At 47.1% G+C, this 27,170-nt stretch overlaps 1 protein-coding gene across 1 annotated transcript in view; it reads left to right on the forward strand.

Annotated features, from left to right (window-relative positions):
* Positions 1–27,170, forward strand: part of LOC106592186 (protein unc-13 homolog C) — a 180,052-nt gene that overhangs the window by 62,845 nt on the left and 90,037 nt on the right. The window contains exons 10-15 of the mRNA XM_082957854.1: positions 9,000–9,141; positions 15,522–15,691; positions 16,584–16,699; positions 16,991–17,154; positions 21,679–21,832; positions 23,703–23,771. Coding sequence (XP_082813980.1) covers positions 9,000–9,141; positions 15,522–15,691; positions 16,584–16,699; positions 16,991–17,154; positions 21,679–21,832; positions 23,703–23,771 — 815 coding nt within the window. The remainder of the gene's footprint in view (positions 1–8,999; positions 9,142–15,521; positions 15,692–16,583; positions 16,700–16,990; positions 17,155–21,678; positions 21,833–23,702; positions 23,772–27,170) is intronic.

Here is a 27,170-nt window from a genome sequence, read left to right on the forward strand (position 1 = left end):
AGCAGACTATACTGGAGGGAACCTCCAAGTGGTCCGCCAAGATCAACATCACAGGTTAGTAGTACCAACACTAAGAACTAAGCCCTCGCCCCTAGCCAAGCAGACTATACTGGAGGGAACCTCCTAGTGGTCCACCAAGGTCAACATCACAGGTTAGTAGTACAAACACTAAGAACTAAGCCCTCGCCCCTAGCCAAGCAGACTATACTGGAGGGAACCTCCTAGTGGTCCACCAAGGTCAACATCACAGGTTAGTAGTACAAACACTAAGAACTAAGCCCTCGCCCCTAGCCAAGCAGACTATACTGGAGGGAACCTCCTAGTGGTCCACCAAGGTCAACATCACAGGTTAGTAGTACAAACACTAAGAACTAAGCCCTCGCCCCTAGCCAAGCAGACTATACTGGAGGGAACCTCCTAGTGGTCCACCAAGATCAACATCACAGGTTAGTAGTACAAACACTAAGAACTAAGCCCTCGCCCCTAGCCAAGCAGACTATACTGGAGGGAACCTCCTAGTGGTCCACCAAGGTCAACATCACAGGTTAGTAGTACAAACACTAAGAACTAAGCCCTCGCCCCTAGCCAAGCAGACTATACTGGAGGGAACCTCCTAGTGGTCCACCAAGATCAACATCACAGGTTAGTAGTACAAACACTAAGAACTAAGCCCTCGCCCCTAGCCAAGCAGGCTATACTGGAGGGAACCTCCTAGTGGTCCACCAAGGTCAACATCACAGGTTAGTAGTACAAACACTAAGAACTAAGCCCTCGCCCCTAGCCAAGCAGACTATACTGGAGGGAACCTCCTAGTGGTCCACCAAGGTCAACATCACAGGTTAGTAGTACCAACACTAAGAACTAAGCCCTCGCCCCTAGCCAAGCAGACTATACTGGAGGGAACCTCCTAGTGGTCCACCAAGGTCAACATCACAGGTTAGTAGTACAAACACTAAGAACTAAGCCCTCGCCCCTAGCCAAGCAGGCTATCCTGGAGGGAACCTCCTAGTGGTCCACCAAGATCAACATCACAGGTTAGTAGTACAAACACTAAGAACTAAGCCCTCGCCCCTAGCCAAGCAGGCTATACTGGAGGGAACCTCCTAGTGGTCCACCAAGGTCAACATCACAGGTTAGTAGTACAAACACTAAGAACTAAGCCCTCGCCCCTAGCCAAGCAGACTATACTGGAGGGAACCTCCTAGTGGTCCACCAAGGTCAACATCACAGGTTAGTAGTACAAACACTAAGAACTAAGCCCTCGCCCCTAGCCAAGCAGACTATACTGGAGGGAACCTCCTAGTGGTCCACCAAGATCAACATCACAGGTTAGTAGTACAAACACTAAGAACTAAGCCCTCGCCCCTAGCCAAGCAGACTATACTGGAGGGAACCTCCTAGTGGTCCACCAAGATCAACATCACAGGTTAGTAGTACAAACACTAAGAACTAAGCCCTCGCCCCTAGCCAAGCAGGCTATACTGGAGGGAACCTCCTAGTGGTCCACCAAGGTCAACATCACAGGTTAGTAGTACAAACACTAAGAACTAAGCCCTCGCCCCTAGCCAAGCAGACTATACTGGAGGGAACCTCCTAGTGGTCCACCAAGGTCAACATCACAGGTTAGTAGTACCAACACTAAGAACTAAGCCCTCGCCCCTAGCCAAGCAGACTATACTGGAGGGAACCTCCTAGTGGTCCACCAAGGTCAACATCACAGGTTAGTAGTACAAACACTAAGAACTAAGCCCTCGCCCCTAGCCAAGCAGGCTATCCTGGAGGGAACCTCCTAGTGGTCCACCAAGATCAACATCACAGGTTAGTAGTACAAACACTAAGAACTAAGCCCTCGCCCCTAGCCAAGCAGGCTATACTGGAGGGAACCTCCTAGTGGTCCACCAAGGTCAACATCACAGGTTAGTAGTACAAACACTAAGAACTAAGCCCTCGCCCCTAGCCAAGCAGACTATACTGGAGGGAACCTCCTAGTGGTCCACCAAGGTCAACATCACAGGTTAGTAGTACAAACACTAAGAACTAAGCCCTCGCCCCTAGCCAAGCAGACTATACTGGAGGGAACCTCCTAGTGGTCCACCAAGATCAACATCACAGGTTAGTAGTACAAACACTAAGAACTAAGCCCTCGCCCCTAGCCAAGCAGACTATACTGGAGGGAACCTCCTAGTGGTCCACCAAGGTCAACATCACAGGTTAGTAGTACCAACACTAAGAACTAAGCCCTCGCCCCTAGCCAAGCAGACTATACTGGAGGGAACCTCCTAGTGGTCCACCAAGATCAACATCACAGGTTAGTAGTACAAACACTAAGAACTAAGCCCTCGCCCCTAGCCAAGCAGGCTATCCTGGAGGGAACCTCCTAGTGGTCCACCAAGGTCAACATCACAGGTTAGTAGTACCAACACTAAGAACTAAGCCCTCGCCCCTAGCCAAGCAGGCTATACTGGAGGGAACCTCCTAGTGGTCCACCAAGGTCAACATCACATCTTAGCACAATCACTGAGGCCTGGTACTGGGAAGGTTTGCTGGATTATAATAAATGTCTTCAGATCGTTTTGAGCAAGGCACATAGCTGGAAGGGCGATACACCACTGTGGATGATTCTGTGCTCCGCCCGATGGGTGATGTGTGTGTGTGCGTGTATTACCTTGCAGGGGTGTGACTAGAGCATACAGTTCCTCTGGGCTAAATTACACCAGGTTGGGCTGAGCTGAGCTATATTATTGTCCAGCTAGCATTCCTGCCGCTCCTTGTGTGTGTGTCAATCAATCCCCAAGAGACTGAGACAGAGAGAAAAACTGCCTCCATCTATCTCTATGGCCTTATCCAACGTCCTGTTTTAGAACCGACGTATTGACTCTTTATTTATGTATTATTCATTTGATAAACACAGACACACATTGATTGTGTAGCACTTTGGCGGTAGATAGATAGGCAGGCGTGAGATGTGAATGTTCTGCATCAGCTAACTGCTACAGCCCAACCCTGGATCAGTGGATTTGTATAGACTCCTATAGGAAGGAGAATACAGTATACTTAATAAACTCCCTCTCTCCATCACTCCTTTTTTCCATCTTTCCACCTTTATCCCTCTCACTCTCTATATCTCTCCCTCTCTCTCTCTCTCTCTCTCTCTCTCTCTCTCTCTCTTTTTCTCTCCATCCCTCAGCTCTGTAGTTGTGGTACATTATACTACATTATACAGAGCCAACATAGACATCAGCCGTTCTCTGCCTCATTCTATTCTTTCCACCTCTTTCCACTCCTCCCTCTCCCTTTCCACATCACCCTCTCTCTCTCCGCTACCCCCTCTCTCTCCCCCTTTTCTCCCTTTTCACTCTCTCCACCATTTCTTCCCTATCTCTGTCTATCCCCTGTATCCCCTCGCTCTCTCCCTCTCATCCCCTCTCCCCCCTCTCTCTCATTGTATTGTATTTCCTTGCTGCCAGAGGCAACACGAGGCTGTTGCTTCTCATTTGTGGTGTCTTTGAGAGCCCGGCCCACCAGTCTCTGTCAGTGAGAGAAGAGGGGCTGGCTGGGGGAGTTATGTTCCATGAATAATACAGTGTCACTCATACATATTTAATACACAGTGTCCTTTTTCCTTTTATGGGCCTTGTCTTTCAGCAAGTTGTTGTTGTTGGTATAGTCTGGCTAGGGCAGACTATACCAACAATTTGGTATTGATTTGTATTCTATTTAACCTTTATTTAACTAGGCAAGTCAGTTAAGAGCAAATTCTTATTTACAATGACGGCCTACCAAAAGGCCTCCCATGAGGGCTGGGATTAAATAAAAATATAGGACAAATGTCAAGTTGAAGATGCAACATATCACATGAATTGCAAAAGTCTAAAAGCTATAATATGTAACTTTTTGGGCGACCTGACCAAATTCACATAAAAATGTGAGTTATAGATCTGTCATTCTTATTGAAAGCAAATTTAAGACGCGGTAGATCTGTTCTATGTGCAGAGTTTCTATGCTTCCTGTTCTTAAGTTTAGTGTTTGCATCATTTACTGTCGGTTTTGTACACCAGCTTCAAACAGCTGAAAAAATATATTTGGGGTTATTGAAAACATGTTTAACAGAGATTTAGATGGTACAATCATTCTCTAAACTATACACTGAGTGTACAAAACATTAGGAAACACCTTCCAAATATTGAGTTGCACCCCCTTTTGCATGGACTCTACAAGGTGTCGAAGGCATTCCACAGGGATGGTGGCCCATGTTGACTCCAAAGCTTTCCACAGTTGTGTCAAGTTGGCTGGATGTCCTTTAGGTGGTGAACCGTTCTTGATACACACGGGAAACTGTTGAGTGTGAAAAACCCAGCAGCATTGTAGTTCTTGACACACTCAAACCAGTTTAAAGTTACTTAAATATTCACCCTCTGAATGGAACACATACACAATCCATCTCTCAATTGGCTTGAGGCTTACAACTCCTTATTTAACCTGTCATCTCCCCTTCATCTAGATAGCAGATGTTCTGAAAGAGCTGCAAAACCTGGACCCGTACAAATCAGCTGGGCTAGACAATCTGGACCCTTTCTTTCTAAAATTATCCACCGCCATTTTTGCAATCCCTATTACCAGTCTGTTCAACCTCTCTTTCGTATCGTCCGAGATCCGGTCATCCCCCTCTTCAAAGGGGGTGACACTCTAGACCCAAACTGTTATAGACCTATATCCATCCTGCCCTGCCTTTCTAAAGTCTTCGAAAGCCAAGTTAATAAACAGATCACTGACCATTTCGAATCCCACCGTACCTTCTCCGCTGTGCAATCCAGTTTCCAAGCTGGTCATGGGTGCACCTCAGCCACGCTCAAGGTACTAAACGATATCATAACCGCCATCGATAAAAGACAGTACTGTGCAGCTGTCTTCATCGACCTGGCCAAGGCTTTCGACTCTGTCAATCACCGTATTCTTATCGGCAGACTCAATAGCCTTGGTTTCTCAAATGACTGCCTCGCCTGGTTCACCAACTACTTCGCAGATAGAGTTCAGTGTGTCAAATCGGAGGGCCTGTTGTCCGGACCTCTGGCAGTCTCTATGGGGGTACCACAGGGTTCAATTCTCAGGACGACTCTTTTCTCTGTATATATCAACGATGTCGCTCTTGCTGCAGGTGATTCCCTGATCCACCTCTACGCAGACGACACCATTCTGTATACATCTGGCCCTTCTTTGGACACTGTGTTAACTAAACTCCAAACGAGCTTCAATGCTATACAACACTCCTTCCGGAGCCTCCAACTGCTCTTAAACGCTAGTAAAACCAAATGCATGCTTTTCAACCGTTCGCTGCCCGCACCCGCCTTCCCGACTAGCATCACTACTCTGGACGGTTCTGACCTAGAATATGTGGACAACTACAAATACCTAGGTGTCTGGCTAGACTGTAAACTCTCCTTCCAGACTCATATCAAACATCTCCAATCCAAAATCAAATCTAGAATCGTCTTTCTATTTCGCAACAAAGCCTCCTTCACTCACACTGCCAAACTTACCCTAGTAAAACTGACTATCCTACCGATCCTCGACTTCGGCGATGTCATCTACAAAATAGCTTCCAATACTCTACTCAGCAAATTGGATGTAGTCTATCACAGTGCCATCCGTTTTGTTACCAAAGCGCCTTATACCTGTATGCTCTAGTCGGCTGGCCCTCGCTACATATTCGTCGCCAGACCCACTGGCTCCAGGTCATCTAGAGGTCTATGCTAGGTAAAGCTCCGCCTTATCTCAGCTCACTGGTCACGATAACAACACCCACCCATAGCACGCGCTCCAGCAGGTATATCTCACTGGTCATCCCCAAATCCAACACTTCCTTTGGCCGCCTTTCCTTCCAGTTCTCTGCTGCCAGTGACTGGAACGAACTGCAAAAATCGCTGAAGCTGGAGACTTACATTTCCCTCACTAACTTTAAACATCAGCTATCTGTGCAGCTAACCGATCGCTGCAGCTGTACATAGTCCATCTGTAAATAGCCCACCCAATCTACCTACCTCATCCCCATATTGTTTTTATTTACTTTGCTGCTCTTTTGCACACCAGTATCACTACTTACACACCATCATCTGCTCATCATCATCTGCTCATTTATCACTCCAGTGTTAATCTGCTAAATTGTAGTTACTTTACTATGGCCTATTTATTGCCTTACCTCCTCATGCCATTTGCACACACTGTATATAGACTGTATATAGACTTTCTTTTTTTCTATTGTGTTATTGACTGTACGCTTGTTTATTCCATGTGTAACTCTGTGTTGTTGTTTCTGTCACACTGCGTTGTAAATGAGAACTTGTTCTCAACTAGCCTACCTGGTTAAATAAAGTTGAAAATAAAAATATTCAGTCTATGTCTTGGAAAGAGAAGGTGTTACTAATGTATTACTGTATTCCATAATTGCTTGTTTTGTAACAATTGCTTGTTTTATCACATAAACTTAGCCAAACTATTAGAATTTTAGCAACCAGGAAATGGTTATTCCACCTTTAACACATCACATGAAATGGATGATGTAGTACAGAATTGGATGACGTAGTACACAATTGGATGACTTAGTACACAATTGGATGATGTAATACGCAAAATATGGACCTGTTTTGGCTCGTGAACACCACTTTCAAAACGGCTGGCTGAAATTATACAGATGTTCAGGAGTGCATCTTTAACTGCTGTATCTTTAATAAGACATCTCAGTCTTATTCCCCCATAAAAAAAACAGAAGTGCACTTGTTTTTTCCTACTAGCACTGACTCTGCTGATAACTTCTTTATTGAGGAACAATGTATTTACAAAGACTGTGATATGTGGTTGTCTCAACAAGCTATCTTAAGATTAACGTAAGTCGCTCTGGATAAGAGCATCTGCTAAATAATAATACAAATATATTTAAATGTGTGTGTGTGTGTGTGTGTGTGTGTGTGTGTGTGTGTGTGTGTGTGTGTGTGTGTGTGTGTGTGTGTGTGTGTGTGTGTGTGTGTGCTCGTGCATGGTCTTGTGTGATGGTGGTGGACTGGTCTCTCTTAGGTATCTGTCTGTTGGCGAGGCAGATATTCACTGCTTCCCCAACAAGCAGATTGGCTATACTGGAGACAAGTTTACATGGCTATGGTACCTATACATAAGACATAGGACAAGGCTCATACTAGTGCATAGCAAGTAATACAGCATTAAACCTGCAGGCTTTACGTGTTACATATATTTTAATATGTATATTATACTGTATATTAGTTCTGGACTGGAACAAAAGCCTCTTAAGTCTTACTGTTGTTATTTCTGTCTCCCCCCGCTTCCCCCACCTCCCCCTACTTCCCCTGTCTCCCCTTGTCTTTTCCTGTCTTCCATTGCTTTCCCCTGTCTCCCGTTGTCTTCCCTGTCTTCTTCTACCTTCCCTGTCTCCCGTTGTCTTCCCTGTCTTCTTCTACCTTCCCTGTCTCCCCTTGTCTTCCCTGTCTTCCTCTACCTTCCCTGTCTCCCCTTGTCTTTTCCTGTCTTCTTCTACCTTCCCTGTCTCCCCTTGTCTTTTCCTGTCTTCCTCTACCTTCCCTGTCTCCACTGTCTCCCCCATCTTCCTCTACCTTCCCTGTCTCCCCTTGTCTTTTCCTGTCTTCCTCTACCTTCCCTGTCTCCCCTTGTCTTCCCTGTCTTCTTCTACCTTCCCTGTCTCCCGTTGTCTTCCCTGTCTTCTTCTACCTTCCCTGTCTCCCCTTGTCTTCCCTGTCTTCTTCTACCTTCCCTGTCTCCCCTTGTCTTTTCCTGTCTTCCTCTACCTTCCCTGTCTCCACTGTCTCCCCCATCTTCCTCTACCTTCCCTGCCTTCCCCTGTCTTCCCATGTCTCCCACGTCATCCCCTGCCTTCCCCTGTCTTCCCATGTCTCCCACGTCATCCCCTGTCTTCCTCTGTCTTCCCTGTCTCCCCTGTCGCCCCTGTCTTCCTCTGTCTTCCCATGTCTCCCACGTCATCCCCTGCCTTCCCCTGTCTTCCCATGTCTCCCACGTCATCCCCTGTCTTCCTCTGTCTTCCCTGTCTCCCCTGTCGCCCCTGTCTTCCCCTGTCTTCCCATGTCTCCCACGTCATCCCCTGCCTTCCCCTGTCTTCCCATGTCTCCCACGTCATCCCCTGCCTTCCCCTGTCTTCCCATGTCTCCCACGTCATCCCCTGTCTTCCTCTGTCTTCCCTGTCTACCCCTGTCTACCTCTGTCTTCCCTGTCTACCCCTGTCTACCCCTGTCTACCCCTGTCTTCCCTGTCTACCCCTGTCTTCCCCTGTCGCCCCTGCCTTCCCCTGTCTTCCCATGTCTCCCCTGTCTCTCCCGTCATCCCCTGTCTTCCTCTGTCTTCCTCTGTCTTCCCCTACCTTCCCATGTCTCCCCTGTCGCCCCTGCCTTCCCCTGTCTTCCCATGTCTCCCCTGTCTCTCCCGTCATCCCCTGTCTACCCCTGTCTTCCTCTGTCTTCCCCTACCTTCCCATGTCTCCCCTGTCGCCCCTGCCTTCCCCTGTCTTCCCATGTCTCCCCTGTCTCTCCCGTCATCCCCTGTCTTCCCATGTCTCCCCTGTCTCTCCCATCATCCCCTGTCTTCCTCTGTCTTCCCCTACCTTCCTCTGTCTTCCTCTGCCTCCCCCTGTCTTCCCATGTCTCCCCTGTCTCTCCCATCATCCCCTGTCTTCCTCTGTCTTCCCCTACCTTCCTCTGTCTTCCTCTGCCTCCCCCTGTCTTCCCATGTCTCCCCTGTCTCTCCCGTCATCCCCTGTCTTCCCCTACCTTCCCATGTCTCCCCTGTCGCCCCTGCCTTCCCCTGTCTTCCAATGTCTCCCCTGTCTCTCCCGTCATCCCCTGTCTTCCTCTGTCTTCCCCTACCTTCCTCTGTCTTCCTCTGCCTCCCCCTGTCTTCCCTTGTCTTCCCCTGCCTCCCTCTATTCCCCTGTCTCTCCCTGCCTCCCCCTTTCTCCTCTCCAGTGATGTGTGCCCAGGGTCTGCAGGCCAAGGATAAGACAGGTTCCAGTGACCCCTATGTGACTGTCCAGGTAGGGAAGACCAAACGGCGTACCAAGACCATCTTTGGTAACCTCAACCCTGTCTGGGACGAGAAGTTCTTCTTGTGAGTATGAACATACAGTATATCACTGCTACAACATTACTACAACCTAAGCCAGTGTACTACAGACTGTATTATAGACGTGGTCCTTTGTGGCTTAGTCGGTAGAGCATGGCACTTGCAACCCCAGGTGTCGTTGGTATGATTCCCGCTGGGGCCACCCATACATAAAATATATGCACACATGACCATAAGTCCTGTCCAGGTGGTGTACATGAAGACTGCCTCAGGCTACAGAAACAGGAGGTATGCTCCTACCCTATGGGCCATTCTGGTTCAGACAAGGCTACCTTCTTAAGCTGTAATACAAACCCTTTACTCCAGCAGACATTGTTATCACAGACATGTAGGACCTACAACACCAACAAATGAGGGGAGAGGAGATGGAAAATAATTCAAATGCATTTCACTGAAAAATGTGTTATTAACATGAATTTCATCTACAGTGCATTTGGAAGTATTCAGACCCCTTCACTTTTTCCACCTTTTGTTACGTTACAGCCTTATTCTAAAATAGATTAAATCAATGTTTTTCCTCATCAATCTACACACAATACCCCATAATGATAAAGGAAAAACAGGTTTTTAGAAATGTTTGCACATTTATTAAAAATAAAAAACAGAAAGTATTACATAAGTATTCAGACCCTTTGTTATGATACCCAAAATTGAGCTCAGGTGCATCCTGTTTCCATTGATCAGTGAGATGTTTCTAGAACTTGATTGGAGTCCACTTGTGATAAATTCAATTGATTGGACATGATTTGGAAAGGCACACACCTGTCTACATAAGGTCCCACAGTTGACAGTGCATGTCAGACACAGATCTGGGGAAGGGTACCAAAACATTTCTGCAGCATTGAAGGTGGCCTCCATCATTCTTAAATGGACAACATCTGGAACCACCAAGACTCTTCCTAGAGCTGGCCGCCCAGCCAAACTGAGCAATCGGGGAGAAGGGCCTTGGTCAGGGAGGTGACCAAGAACCTGATGGTCACTCTGACAGAGTACCTCTGTGGAGATGAGAGAACCTTCCAGAAGGACAACCATCTCTGCAGCACTCCACCAATCAGGCCTTTATGGTGGAGAGGCCAGATGGAAGCCACTCCTCAGTAAAAGGCACATGACAGCCCGCTTGGAGTTTTCCAAAAGGCACCTAAAGGACTCTCAAACCATGAGAAACAAGATTCTTTGGTCTGATGAATCCAAAATTGAACTCTTTGGCCTGAATGCCAAGCGTCATTTCACCCCAGCTTTGAGTGTACAGCTTTGTTTGAGTTTACTGAAAGTATTATGAAGCTAACCCATGTTAGCTCAGGCCCTTTTAAATAAACAACAACTTCTAAAATGGAGAGGGAACTTTTGATGATGTGTAGTGCTGTTGTGCTATTTAGAGATTGACCCATGGTGCCATTAGAGAAGGTATTATGGTTTTAATCTTGCTCTCTGTGAGTCTGAACTCTGAACTCTGAGTGGTGACAGACTGTCATGTTGATTGTGATGTTGATCATATTGATTTAAGGTACACAGAGAACCCGAGAACTAATGGTATTATCTAAGACCTAACACAGACCTAAGACCTAAGACCTAACACAACCTAGAACACTGGAAACAGTATAGCACTATGAACGACACATTTCACATCAACGTCATGAGGCTTAAGGAGTCTGTTCTAAAGCCAGTATATCCTGTTGCTGTATAAATACGTCACAGTATCTGCAGTATCCTATATGGACTTAAAGCTGAAATACGCATAAGGTGGAACAGCACCATTGTTCACCACAGCCGCAATTGTTGTTGTTTTTGTTTTGATGATAAAAGAGAAGAGGATCATCCAGCATCCTGAACACATTATGTTGCCATACATCCTCTGCTTTTCTATGGCGCGTGCAGTAACGTGCACTAATGACGTGCACTAATGATGTGAAAACATGTTTGTTGTTTGAAATAACTTCTTATTTTGTTGTAATATTACCAACGAATGTGGCAGTTTCACCGAGTATGGATTCCAGCTTTAAATAGAGACATACATTTCCATAGAAACCATAGCGCTGGCGATTACAATACCTGTATCTAGGAGACAAAGAGGCTTTGTTAGAGCTGCCTTCCACCATGTTCTCTGTCTGCTGATGGAGGCATTGTGTGTGTGTGTGTGTGTGTGTGTGTGTGTGTGTGTGTGTGTGTGTGTGTGTGTGTGTGTGTGTGTGTGTGTGTGTGTGTGTGTGTGTGTGTGTGTGTGTGTGTGTGTGTGTGTGTGTGTGTGTGTGTGTGTGTGAGTGAGTATCTACAGTGTTTATGAGAAACCACAGAATGCAACGCAGATAGAGTTACACTGCTCACTCTTGCCTCCTGTGCAAACAAAATGGAGATGGAGAGGGAGAGAGAGAGATGGAGAGTCAGAGACAGAGGGAGAGAACAAGAGAGAGAGAGAGAGAGGGAGAGAAAACAAGAGAGACAGAGAGAGAGAGACAGAGAGAAAGAGAAAGAGAGAAAACAAGACAGAGAGATAGAGAAACAGAAAGACAGCAAGACAGAGAGACAGCAAGACAGAGAGACAGAGAGAAAACAAGACAGAGAGATAGAGAAACAGAAAGACAGCAAGACAGAGAGACAGAGAAAACAAGACAGAGAGATAGAGAAACAGAAAGACAGCAAGACAGAGAGACAGAGAGAAAACAAGACAGAGAGATAGAGAAACAGAAAGACAGCAAGACAGAGAGACAGAGAGAAAACAAGACAGAGAGATAGAGAAACAGAAAGACAGCAAGACAGAGAGACAGAGAGAAAACAAGACAGAGAGATAGAGAAACAGAAAGACAGCAAGACAGAGAGACAGAGAGAAAACAAGACAGAGAGATAGAGAAACAGAAAGACAGCAAGACAGAGAGACAGCAAGACAGAGAGACAGAGAGAAAACAAGACAGAGAGATAGAGAAACAGAACGACAGCAAGACAGAGAGACAGCAAGACAGAGAGACAGAGAGAAAACAAGACAGAGAGACAGAGAGAAAACAAGACAGAGGGAAAATATGTTATCCTCATGCCATGTGACAGGGTCTTGGGATCTTAGCTCTCTGCCTGGCAGGGACATCCATCTGTGGGTGCCACTAACACACACACACACCACACACACACACACACACACACACACACACACACACACACACACACACACACACACACACACACACACACACACACACACACACACACACACACACACACACACACACACACACACCCCTGGGTGGGGGAACACTAGGGACAGCAGGGTTTCCTAAAGAGAGCCGGTGGGGCAGAATGATGTCAATCCCACCTGACAGACATTCCCCTCACCTCTCCTTTCTCCCTCTCCTCTCCTCTCCTCTCCTTTCCTCTCCTCTCCCCTCCTCTTCTCTCCTGGCCCCTCCCCCTCTCATCTGTACTCTCCTCTATTATTCTCTACTTTACTTTACTCTTCTCTCCCTCTCCTCTCTGTTCCTCTACCATCTTCCATTCTCCTCTCTCTCCTCCTACCAGGTCTTTCATGTCCCACATACATCTAGCGGAGAGGACAACTCCAGACCACTCTCCATCCTTTGAAGCCCCAATGACAACCCTAACCTAACAGCCACCGACACTATGCCAACCCTAGCCATAACATATGACTGTGACGTGACTACACTGAGTCTCCAGGTCTGTTTGTGCTCCAGGATAGTGTGAGGTCATATCAAGTTAAGTCAGAGCTGCTGCCAGTAGATAAAACAGCTGAGCGGCTCTAGAGAGGATGGGAGGAGGGAGGAGGGAGGAGGGCCACAGCTTTTCACCTTCAAGGGCTATTTTCTAGATTTTTTACAGCTTTTTTTCTCTGATTTAGTCACCCTAATTTGGGCCATCATACAAGGGTAAAAACGGCAATAACTTTTGAACTAATTATTATAGAGACATGAGGTTTGGACACCCTAAACCATTGGTTACTGTCACGCCCTGACCATAGAGAGCCCTTGGTTCTCTAAGGTATAGTAGGTCAGGGCGTGACTAGGGGGTGTTCTAGGTTTATTATTTCAGACCACGGCCACAGAAACCCCAAGATTTATTTGGGGGGAGGGGGCACATGGAGCTGGCGGCTGAGCAGAGGGAAAAGCCAGAGTCCACCTGGGAGGAGATAGAGAGGTGGTCGGTCGACCCAAGGAGAGTACCAGAGCCCACCTGGGATTCGATGGAACAGTGCGAGGAGTGATACCGGAGAATGGAGTTGGCTAGGAGTATGCGGCAACGCAGACATTTGGAGGAACGTGTCATCAGTCCGGTGAAACCTGGGCCGGCTCCACGTATCTGGCCTCCAGTGCGCCTCCCCAGTCTGGTAGGTCCTGTGTCTCCTCCTCGCACTCGCCCTGAAGTGTGTGTCACCAGTCCGGTACCACCTGTGCCGGTTCCACGCACTAGGCCTCCAGTGCGCCTTCCCAGTCCGGTACGTCCTGAGCCTGCTCCTCGCACTCGCCCTGAAGTGCGTCTCCCCAGTCCGGTGTATCCTGTGCCAGCTCCCCGTACTCGCCCTGAGGTGCGTGTCACCAGTCTGGTGCCACCTGTGCCAGCTCCACGTGCTAGGCCTCCAGTGCGCCTTCCCAGTCCAGTGCGTCCTGTGCCAGCTTCCCGCACTCGCCCTGAGGTGCGTGTCACCAGTCGGGTGCCGGCTCCACGCGCCAGGCCTCCAGTGTGCCTCCCCATTCCGGTACGTCCTGTGCCTGCTCCCCACACTCGCCCTGAAGTGAGTGTCACCAGTCCGGTGCCACCTGTACCGGCTTCACGCACCAGGCCTCCAGTGCGCATTCACAGTCCAGAGCTTCCGGCGACGTTTCACAGTCCAGAGCTTCCGGCGACGGTTCCCAGTCCAGAGCTTCCGGCGACGGTTCCCAGTCCAGAACCTCCTGGCGATGGTCCACAGTCCGGAACATCCTGCGACGGTCCACAGTCCGGAACCCCCTGCAATGGTCCACAGTCCGGAACCTCCTGTGACAGTCCACAGTCCGGAACCTCCTGCGACGGTCCACAATCCGGAACCTCCTGCGATGGTCCACAATCCGGAACCTCCTGCGACGGTCCACAGTCCGGAACCTCCTGCGACGGTCAACGGTCTGGAGAGTCCAGGCACAGCGTCCAACCCAGCTCCAAGGCTGAAGCCTTCCTCTGCGCCGGTGGCCAGTCCAGGCACGGTGTCCAGTCCCGCTCCATGGCGGGAGCCTTCCTCTGCGCCGATGCCCAGTCCAGGCACGGTGTCCAGTCCCTCTCCAAGGCCGGAGCCTTCCGCTGCGCTGGTGCTCAGTCCAGGCATGGTGGCCAACCCAACTCCATGGCCGGAGCCTTCCTCTTTGCCGGTGCCCAGTCCAGGCATGGCATCCAACCCAGCTCCATGGCTGGAGCCCTCCTTTGCGTCGGTGCCCAGTCCAGGCACGGCATCCAACCCAGCTCCTTGGCCGGAGCCCTCCTTTGCACCGGTGCCCAGTCCAGGCACGGCGTTCAGCCCGGCGCCATGGCTGGATCCGGGGTCTGGGCGGGGGCTACGACCTGCACCGGAGCCGCCACCGCCACTAATCCCCCCCCCCCCCCCCACCCTCCCCAGTTGGTTTCAGGTTTTGCGGCCGGAGTCCGCACCTTTGGGGGGGGTACTGTCACGCCCTGACCATAGAGAGCCCTTGGTTCTCTATGGTATAGTAGGTCAGGGCGTGACTAGGGGGTGTTCTAGGTTTATTATTTCTATGTTGGTGTGCTTGGTATGGTTCCCAATTAGAGGCAGCTGGTAATCACCGAACATTTCTGTAAAAAAAAAAACAATAAAGCCTTACGTTCCACATTTTTTATTCCTTTCGCGTTGTAGGCATCAGATGCACTTGATTCAGCATCCCTAATGACGGGAAGGCAAAGTGTTCCCATTTTGAACCCATTCATGTGTCTGAAGGTAGAACTCTGCTTACCCGGCAGGTCCAGAGAGGAAATCAAGTGCACCTACATGCCTACCACTGGCCAATAAGATAGTTCAGATCACTGTGTCTGCACAGTTTCCTTGAGCCATAGACTGTAAAAAAAAAACTTGAACACACAGCAACGTTGATACTGTGAGAATTCAAAACTGTTAAAACTATGACTAAAGAGAGACTCAACAAATACAGCATGTTTAAGTTGTTATTCAGCACTGTCAACGCTTTTATAAGCCATAAGATGTGTGTTCTCCCTACACCCACTCATGCTACAACCAGCACTGCAGCTGCAATGAATGAGAATAGCAAAGTGTTCCGATAATCATTGTATTTTTATTATAATAGCGGCTTGTGTCTTTTTTTAATATCGCCCTAAACTAACTCACTTTACTGGTGCTGTTTTTCTACACATGGTGCTTTGATGTCCAGTGAGTGTCACAACGCTACAGACCGGATCAAGGTGCGTGTGTGGGATGAGGATGATGACATCAAGTCTCGCATGAAACAACACTTCAAACGAGAGTCGGACGACTTCCTGGGTCAGACCATCATCGAGGTCCGCATGCTCAGCGGGGAGATGGATGTGTGGTACAACCTGGGTATGTTCCAGATCATACTGCTTCCATGTTCCAGACAAGACTGGTTCTATGTTCTAGAAAAGACTGGTTCTATGTTCTAGAGAATAATATTTGTATGTTCTAGATAATATTGATTATATGTTCCAGATCAGACTGCTTCTATGTTCCAGATCAGACTGCTTCCATGTTCTAGAGAAGACTGGTTCTATGTTCCAGATCATACTGCTTCCATGTTCTAGATAAGACTGGTTCTATGTTCTAGATTAGACTGGTTCTGTTCTCTATAAAACTGGTTATATGTTGTAGATTAGACTGGTTATATGTTCTAGATAATAATGTTTCTATGTTCTAGATAATAATGATTATATGTTCCAGATCTGACTGCTTCCATGTTCTAGATTAGACTGTTTCTATATTCTAGTTAAGTTTGGCTCTATGTTCTAGATAAGACCGCTACCATTTTCTGGATAAGAGGACTGATGCATCTGGTTCTGTGTTCTAGATAAGAGAACTGTCACGCTCTGACCTATGAGAGCTGCTTTTTTCTCTGGTTAGTTAGGTCAGGGTGTGATATGGGTGGGCAGTCTATGTTTTTTGTTTCTATGTTTTGTTCTTGTTTTTCTATTTCTAGGTTGAGTTTTTGATGATCTCCAATTAGAGACAGCTGGGTCGTGTTGTCTCTAATTGGAGATCATATTTAAGTTGGGGTTTGTCTATGGGATTTTGTGGGTAGTTGTTTTCCGTTTTGTGAGTATCACCTGGTGGAACTGTTGGCTGTCGTTTTGTTGTTTTGGTTTAAGTGTTATCATTTAAAATAAATATGAGCACTCTACACACCACGCCTTGGTCCGCTTTATAAGTCTGGTTCTGTGTTCTAGATAAGAGAACTGATAAGTCTGGTTCTGTGTTCTAGATAAGAGAACTGATAAGTCGATGGTGTCGGGAGCCATCAGATTGAAGCTCAACGTGGAGATGAAGGGAGAGGAGAAAGTAGCTCCGCCCCACGGCCAGTACACCTGTTTACATGAGGTTAGACATCTATACTCACCAACTGGTCTGAAGGATTTCTCTACTCTATGGAAACTGTTCCAGGAACTGTCTCCCTCTCCTCCTCTTCTCTCATGTTATTCTCTTCATCCTGTCTTTCTCTCTTCCTTTACAACCTGTTCCAGGAACTGTCTCCCTCTCCTCCTCTTCTCTCATGTTATTCTCTTCATCCTGTCTTTCTCTCTTCCTTTACAACCTGTTCCAGGAACTGTCTCACTCTCCTCCTCTTCTCTCATGTTATTCTTTTCATCCTGTCTTTCTCTCTTCCTTTAGAACCTGTTCCACCACCTGACGGAGGTAAAGAACAGTGGAGCGGTGAAGATCCCAGAGGTGAAAGGAGAGGAGGCGTGGAAGGTCTACTATGACGACGTGTCCCAGGAGATAGTGGACGAGTTCGCCATGAGATACGGAGTAGAGTCCATCTACCAGGCCATGACGTAAGGACGCTCTCTTTATCTTTCTCCCTCTTTTCTCTCCTCTTGGTTCTCTGAAGGCTTACTGCTGTGCTGATGTAATACAGGAAATCATGCCTCTGTGTCCTCAGTGTTAAAACTATAGAATCCATGGATTCAATTTCTATGGTTCAGAGTGTGCATGTGTGAGAGAGAAGGAAGCGCCTGGCTGCCTGTGTGTGTGTGTGTGTGTGTGTGTGTGTGTGTGTGTGTGTGTGTGTGTGTGTGTGTGTGTGTGTGTGTGGTGTGTGTGTGTGTGTGTGTGTGTGTGTGTGTGTGTGTGTGCGTGTGTGTGTGTGTGTGCGCTGCATGCTCTAAAGCCACCATGGGAATTCACAGGAAGTCATCATGGTTCTCAGTGTTCTCTCTCCACGCTCGCCTCCCGCAAGTGCTTCTGGGTAATCTGGAGGCTGAGAGCACAGTAATTAATTATGCTCCCCGATGTGAGCATCTGTGTGTGTGTGTGTGTCTCTCTTTCTCCCCCTCTCCCTCACGCTCCATATTTTTTTGTCTCTCTCACTGTGTTTTGAAAGGCTATTTAATAAATAATAGATATGGCCCAAAAAATGGGCTGCTCATTTTTGAAAACCTTTGAAATGCACCTCAAGTTAACCTTTCCTTGTATCAGTATTAAACTATCTCATATAAAGACCGTGTCCCAAACACCACTCTATTCCCTAATAGCCCCATGGGCCCTGGTCAAAAGTAGTGCACTATAAAGAGAATAGGGTGCCATTTGGGACACTCCCTAACAGTCAATGCCTGACTGTAGAGCAGAATAGATACCTGTTAAGAGGCAGCCTTCTCCTTCTCTCTCACTATTCCCATGACCCATTTAGGTTTAGTTTAATGGATTCAGCTCAGAGAGGGAGAGAGGGAGAGAGAGGGGGGCGGGGAGTGGGAGATAGAGGAGAGTGGGAAAGAGAGGGCGAGAGGGGGGAGATAGCGAGAGAAAGAGTGGGAGAGAGAGAGGGGGAGAGAGAGAGCTGAACCTAGAGAAGAGTCCCCTAAGCAAGCTGGTCCTGGGACTCTGTTCACAAACACAAACAGACCCCACATAGCCCCAGGACAGCAACACAGTTAGTCCCAACCAAATCATGAGAAAACAAAAATATAATTACTTGACACATTGGAAAGAATTAACAAAGAAACAGAGCAAACTAGAATGCTATTTAGCCCTAAACAGAGAGTACACAGTGGCAGAATACCTGACCACTGTGACTGACTGACCCAAAATTAAGGAAAGCTTTGACTATGTACTGACTCAGTGAACATAGCCTTGCTATTGAGAAAGGCCGCCTTAGGAAGACATGGCTCTCAAGAGAAGACAGGCTATGTGCACACTGCCCACAAAATGAGGTAGAAACTGAGCTGCACTTCCTAACCTCCTGCCAAATGTATGACCATATTAGAGACACGTATTTCCCTCAGATTACAATGATCCACAAAGAATTAAAAAAACAATTCCAATTTGGATAAACTCCCATATCTATTGGGTGAAATACCACAGTGTGGAATCACAGCAGCAAGATTTGTGACCTGTTGCCACAAGAAAAGGACAACCAGTGAAGAACAAACACCATTGTAAATACAACCCATATTTATGTTTATTTATTTTCCCTTTTGTACATTAACTATTTGCACATTGCTTGTATATGGATCTTTTGTGAGTATAATGTTTACTGTCAATTTTGTATTGTTTATTTCACTATTGTTGATTATCTATTTCACCTGCTTTAGCAATGTAAACATATGTTTCCCATTCCAATAAAGCCCTTTGAATTGAATGTAATTGAATTGAGTGAGAGGGGAGAGAGGAGAGTCGATCCTGAAGGCCTTCTACAGCAGCTCAGCAGACAGACCTTCTGATCCAAATAGACCTTCTATAATGGATGGACCATCTAAACCACATAGCCCAGCGGTGGCCATCCCTTCGTTTGGGAAGCTATACCCTTCTGGAGGATTTTGATTCAACCCTACAACAACTAATTCTACTAATCAGTCGCTCCTGAGGACTTTGATTAGCTGAATCTGGTGTTTTACAAGTTTCAACAAATCAGAACTATGTTGCGTAGCATTGACGTTTCATAGAAGTGTGTGAATAGCTGAATCAGATGTTTTTGAACTTTCATCAACTCAGGCATATAGGCATGGACATGATGTGTTCAGCGTGTGTATGTGTCTCTCTGTGTATATTGGTATTGGAGTGTTGCAGTGAACATAGTATTGGAGTGTTGCAGTGAACATGGTATTGGAGTGTTACAGTGAACATGGTATTGGAGTGTTACAGTGAACATGGTATTGGAGTGTTGCAGTGAACATGGTATTGGAGTGTTACAATGAATATGGTATTGGAGTGTTACAGTGAACATGGTATTGGAGTGTTACAGTGAACATGTTATTGGAGTGTTACAGTGAACATGGTATTGGTGTTGCAGTGAACATGGTATTGGAGTGTTGCAGTGAACATGGCATTGGTGTGTTACAGTGAACATGGTATTGGAGTGTTGCAGTGAACATGGTATTGGAGTGTTACAGTGAACATGGTATTGGAGTGTTACAGTGAACATGGTATTGGTGTTACAGTGAACATGGTATTGGAGTGTTACAGTGAACATGGTATTGGTGTTGCAGTGAACATGGTACTGGAGTGTTACAGTGAACATGGTATTGGTGTTACAGTGAACATGGTATTGGAGTGTTACAGTGAACATGGTATTGGAGTGTTACAGTGAACATGGTATTGGAGTGTTACAGTGAACATGGTATTGGTGTTGCAGTGAACATGGTATTGGAGTGTTACAGTGAACATGGTATTGGAGTGTTACAGTGAACATGGTATTGGTGTTGCAGTGAACATGGTATTGGAGTGTTACAGTGGACATGGTATTGGAGTGTTACAGTGAACATGGTATTGGAGTGTTGCAGTGAACATGGTATTGGAGTGTTACAGTGAACATGGTATTGGAGTGTTACAGTGAACATGGTATTGGTGTTGCAGTGAACATGGTATTGGAGTGTTACAGTGAACATGGTATTGGAGTGTTACAGTGGACATGGTATTGGAGTGTTGCAGTGAACATGGTATTGGTGTTGCAGTGAACATGGTATTGGAGTGTTACAGTGGACATGGTATTGGAGTGTTACAGTGAACATGGTATTGGAGTGTTACAGTGAACATGGTATTGGAGTGTTACAGTGAATATGGTATTGGTGTTGCAGTGAACATGGTATTGGAGTGTTGCAGTGAACATGGTACTGGAGTGTTACAGTGAACATGGTATTGGAGTGTTGCAGTGAACATGGTACTGGAGTGTTACAGTGAACATGGTATTGGAGTGTTACAGTGAACATGGTATTGGGGTGTTACAGTGAACATGGTATTGGAGTGTTACAGTGAACATGGTATTGGTGTTGCAGTGAACATGGTATTGGAGTGTTACAGTGGACATGGTATTGGAGTGTTACAGTGAACATGGTATTGGAGTGTTACAGTGAACATGGTATTGGAGTGTTACAGTGAACATGGTATTGGAGTGTTACAGTGGACATGGTATTGGAGTGTTACAGTGAACATGGTATTGGAGTGTTACAGTGAACATGGTATTGGAGTGTTACAGTGAACATGGTATTGGAGTGTTACAGTGAACGGACTGGGGTCAGTGCTGGAGTGTTACAGTGGACATGGTATTGGAGTGTTACAGTGAACGAGGGTGCGTGACGGTGGGGCAGTGCTGGTAGGGGCAGTGAACATGGTATTGGGTGTTACAGTGAACATGGTACTGGAGTGTTACAGTGAACATGGTATTGGGTGTTGCAGTGAACATGGTATTGGAGTGTTACAGTGAACATGGTATTGGTGTTGCAGTGAACATGGTACTGGAGTGTTACAGTGAATAGCAGCCCATTTGTTTGAGACACAGAGGGGTGACACCTTGGCCATCAGAACTGTATGAGTGTGTGTGGGGGGGCTCAGCCTAGTCACCTGTCTCTTGTATTTGGAGCAGCTCCTAAGATCAATGGAGTGAGGGGCGACATGTTTGTTTGTGTGTGTGTATCGGTTTTAAAGGAACATTACAATTCCATTGAGAGTTTTCTAATCTTCCTGTTATTGACCTTCTAGCTGGTTCCACTCTGCTGGGAATCACATGACATTACAACTAGCAGAATGTGAATGAGCACAGTCTGCCTCTGTATTTCTCTCTCTCTCTCTCTCTCTCTCTCTCTCTCTCTCTCTGACTTTCATTTAATCTCCTCTATTATCTTTCCTCTACTAGTTGAATAATCGCCTCCTTCTCATGATTAAAGGAAAGTTACTACTTAAATCACACTTCAAAGAATAGTTAGTGTTTTGGTATTTTAATATCTTTCTCTCTCTCTCTCTCTCCCTTTCTCCCCACGCCCCCTCTCTCCTTCCCTCCCTCTCTCCCCCTCTCTTTCCCTTCCTCTCTCTCTCCCTCGCTTCCTCTCTCTGTCCTGCCCTCCCTCCCCACACCTCTCTCCCCCCAGGCATTTCTCCTGTCTGTCCTCTAAGTACATGTGTCCGGGGGTTCCAGCGGTGATGAGTAACCTGCTAGCCAACATCAACGCCTACTTTGCCCACACCACCACCGTCTCAACCAACATCTCTGCCTCCGACCGCTTCGCTGCATCCAACTTTGGGGTGAGAACACACACGCACGCGCACACACTCACCTACACACACCTCTCACCTACACACACACTCACCTATACACACCTCTCACCTACACACACCTCTCACCTACACACACCTCTCACCTACACACACACTCACCTACACACACCTCTCACCTACACACACACTCACCTACACACACCTCTCACCTACACAAACACTCACCTACACACACACTCACCTACACACACACTCACCTACACACACCTCTCACCTACACACACACTCACCTACACACACACTCACCTACACACACACTCACCTACACACACCTCTCACCTACACACACACTCACCTACACACACACTCACCTACACACACCTCTCACCTACACACGCACTCACCTACACACACCTCTCACCTACACACACACTCACCTACACACACACTCACCTACACACACACTCACCTACACACACCTCTCACCTACACACACACTCACCTACACACACCTCTCACCTACACACGCCCCCCCCCCCCCCCCCCCCCCCCCACCTCACCTACACACACCTCTCACCTACACACACACTCACCTACACACACACTCACCTACACACACCTCTCACCTACACACACACTCACCTACACACACACTCACCTACACACATACGCATGCGCACGCGCACACACTCACCTACACACACCTCTCACCTACACACGCACTCACCTACACACACCTCTCACCTACACACGCACTCACCTACACACACCTCTCACCTACACACACACTCACCTACACACACACTCACCTACACACACCTCTCACCTACACACGCACTCACCTACACACACCTCTCACCTACACACACACTCACCTACACACACACTCACCTACACACACCTCTCACCTACACACGCACTCACCTACACACACTTCTCACCTACACACACACTCACCTACACACACACTCACCTACACACATACGCATGCGCACGCGCACACACTCACCTACACACACCTCTCACCTACACACGCACTCACCTACACACACTTCTCACCTACACACACACTCACCTACACACACACTCACCTACACACGCATGCGCACGCGCACACACTCACCTACACACACCTCTCACCTACACACACACTCACCTACACACACACTCACCTACACACACACGCATGCGCACGCACACACTCACCTACACACACCTCTCACCTACACACACACTCACCTACACACACACGCACGTGCACGCGCACACACTCACCTACACACACCTACACACACACTCACCTACACACACACACTCACCTACACACGCACGCGCACACACTCACCTACACACACCTCTCACCTACACACACACTCACCTACACACACTTCTCACCTACACACACACTCACCTACACACACTTCTCACCTACACACACCTCTCACCTACACACACACGCATGCGCACGCGCACGCGCACACACTCACAAACACACACCTCTCACCTACACACACACTCACCTACACACACACTCACCTACACACACACTCACCTACACACACCTCTCACCTACACACACACTCACCTACACACACTTCTCACCTACACACACACTCACCTACACACACACTCACCTACACACACCTCTCACCTACACACACACTCACCTACACACACTTCTCAGCTACATTGTTTATGGCATTTGAAAACATCTGACTGAAATCATGAATATTGATCAGTACTGTTATGTTTTTGGTTTCCTCGTCTACACAATATATTCCACCCTTTCAAATACAACCAAAAATAAATGTATTAAATTAGAAGTACAAAGTTAAGTTGAACTCACAGTGTGATTGCTTTACTAACGGAGAAATCTATATATCTGTTTTTCTCACAGAGAGAGAAATTTGTCAAACTTCTAGATCAGCTGCACAACTCTCTGAGGATTGATCTGTCCAAGTACCGGGTTTGTACTCTCTCTCTCTCTGTGTGTGTGTGTGTGTGTGTGTGTGGTGTGTGTGTGTGTGTGTGTGTGTGTGTGTGTGTGTGTGTGTGTGTGTGTGTGTGTGTGTGTGTGTGTGTGTGTGTGTGTGTGTGTGTGTGTGTGTGTGTGTGTGTGTGTGTGTGTGTGTGTGTGTGTGTGTGTGTGTTGTAGAGTGCTGTAAAACAGCGGGTGTCTGTGTATAATAGGATGATCTGTCCAGGGGTTGTACCTAGAGATGAATGGTTGTAATGATTTCTATCTCCAGGAGTCCTGTTCACTAGTCCTGTACACTAGTCCTGTTCACTAGTCCTGTTCACTAGTCCTGTACACTAGTCCTGTACACTAGTCCTGTACACTAGTCCTGTTCACTAGTCATGTTCACTAGTCCTGTTCACTAGTCCTGTTCACTATTCCTGTACACTAGTCCTGTTCACTAGTCCTGTTCACTAGTCCTGTTCACTAGTCCTGTACACGAGTCCTGTTCACTAGTCCTGTTCACTAGTCCTGTTCACTAGTCCTGTACACTAGTCCTGTTCACTAGTCCTGTCCATTACACTTGTACACTAGTCCTGTCCACTAGTCCTGTCCACTAGTCCTGTTCACTAGTCCTGTTCACTAGTCCTGTTCACTAGTCCTGTACACGAGTCCTGTTCACTAGTCCTGTTCACTAGTCCTGTTCACTAGTCCTGTACACTAGTCCTGTTCACTAGTCCTGTCCATTACACTTGTACACTAGTCCTGTCCACTAGTCCTGTCCACTAGTCCTGTCCACTAGTCCTGTTCACTAGTCCAGTCCACTAGTCCTGTCCACTAGACTTGTACACTAGACTTGACTGTACTGTACTGTCAGTGGTTGAATTGTTGCTGGTGAAATGATGTGACATAAAAAACATTGCTTCCTATGTGGTGAATGTTTTGTCCTTGCTGTTTCTGTGTGTTTCTGTGTGTTTCTGTGAGTTTCTGTGTGTGTGTGTCTCCCATTCAATTTCTACTGCAATGTGTGATTATAGAGGTAAAGACAGAGAGCGGGCAGGTTTTTCACTGTGTGATTATAGAGGTAAAGACAGAGAGCGGGGCAGGTTTTTCACTGTGTGATTATAGAGGTAAAGACAGAGAGCGGGCAGGTTTTTCACTGTGTGATTATAGAGGTAAAGACAGAGAGCGGGGCAGGTTTTTCACTGTGTGATTATAGAGGTAAAGACAGAGAGCGGGGCAGGTTTTTCACTGCGTGATTATAGAGGTAAAGACAGAGAGCGGGGCAGGTTTTTCACTGCGTGATTATAGAGGTAAAGACAGAGAGCGGGGCAGGTTTTTCACTGCGTGATTATAGAGGTAAAGACAGAGAGCGGGGCAGGTTTTTCACTGCGTGATTATAGAGGTAAAGACAGAGAGCGGGGCAGGATTTTCACTGTGTGATTATAGAGGTAAAGACAGAGAGCGGGGCAGGTTTTTCACTGCGTGATTATAGAGGTAAAGACAGAGAGCGGGGCAGGATTTTCACTGTGTGATTATAGAGGTAAAGACAGAGAGCGGGGCAGGTTTTTCACTGCGTGATTATAGAGGTAAAGACAGAGAGCGGGGCAGGATTTTCACTGTGTGATTATAGAGGTAAAGACAGAGAGCGGGGCAGGTTTTTCACTGTGTGATTATAGAGGTAAAGACAGAGAGCGGGGCAGGTTTTTCACTGTGCTTGTCTTTTCAGATTGCTGGTGTCGTGTTATTCACACTCTGATTGAAAGCAGTCAGGAAATGTCACATTGTTTCTGACTGCTGCTGCTCCCCTTCTGCTCCCACATCAATTCACAGACACACACACACACACACACACACACCCCTTGTCTTCGTACAGTAATGAGATTCAGATCAGGCCAGTCAGTCTCTCCGCTCGCTCGGCGTATGGATTTCTCCGTAATGATATTCTGAAGCAGATTGAGTTTGCTTTTCTCTAAAACCGAGGGATGAATGGACAGAGAGAGTATCCCCCACTCTTTTTAAATGTATTCGTCAGGGGAGTCAGAATTTGCAGCGACACAGTGTAACAGCTGATTAGTCCCTCTGTGATGTCCCCTGTCGGTTCTGCTGTCAGTGATTCACAGCAGGTGCTCAGGGATCCAGAGTGTTGTTTCAGACAGTGGCCACTTTAAATCAGAGGATGGGCTCATTGGAATGGCTGGAATGAAATAAATGTAATGGTGATACATTACCATTCACTAATTCTAGGATGTCTATTTAGGTTACATGTTGAAGTAGACATTGAGGGATATAGGTTGTCTATTTAGGGTAGACGTTCAGGCATATGTATATTTAGGGTGAACTGGGGATATAGGATGTTGATTTAGGGTAGACGTTCAGGCATATGTATATTTAGGGTGAACTGAGGGATATAGGATTTTGATTTGGTCTTCGCCCCTGTGCCTTTACATGGCACGCCATCATTTGGGTACAATAAAAAAAAATATTACGCATTCCTGCGTCTGTCTCCCGAATCTCTTCATACCAATGTGACAGAATAATGGACCATTAAGGGAGACAGTAGGAATGGCCCGTCCGACAACACTGCAACTGGTCCGTCCGCCGACACCGCAACTTTGGCAGCTGCAACTGGGCCGTCTGACGACGCCACTTCAGCAGCCACAACTGGCCCGTCCGACGACGCCACAACCGGTCCGTCCGATGCCACTGCTACTGGTCCATCCAACGGCGCCGCAACTTCGGGGTCCGACGACGGCGCAACTTTGGCAGCTGCATCGGGTCCTGATCAACCCGCACTGAGTTCTTGCGATCTTCCTCGAGGCCCGGAGTCGTTGCGCTGCTGGTGCATGGGGGGGGGGGGGGTACTGTCACAGATCCCTCCGGGAACTTTCATTACGGACACCTGTTCCCTATTCCTACTGATTAGTACTTGTATAAGTGTGCCCTTTGGTTTCCATTGGGCTGTCCATTATTGTTACTATGTCCGTTGGTGTGTGTGAGTACCTGTGCTGTGTGTTTTGGCTTTCGTGCCATTGTGGATTGCGCAGATGATTACGGGTTTTGTCCCGTGTGTTAATCATTGTGCGCGTGTGTTATTTATTTGAGGTACTCCTCTCTCTTTTGGTTGGGTTTCAACCCTGTGTTTTTGTATAGTGTTTGTTTGGTCTTCCATCAACCATCCCCATAAAAAAAAAACTATTACGCATTCCTGCATCTGTCTCCCGAATCTCTTCATACCAACTTGACACATGGTAGAGGCTGAGGGATCTGGAATGTTCATTTAGGTTTCTATGGTGATGGTTTATGGTAGATACTGAGGGAAATATAATGTCTGTTTAGGTTTCTATGGTGATGGTTTATGGTAGATACTGAGGGATACAGGATGTCTGTTTAGGTTTCTATGGTGAT

The sequence above is a fragment of the Salmo salar genome, chromosome 11 (assembly GCF_965601325.2).
Source record: "Salmo salar chromosome 11, fSalSal1, whole genome shotgun sequence".
NCBI lineage: Eukaryota > Metazoa > Chordata > Actinopteri > Salmoniformes > Salmonidae > Salmo > Salmo salar.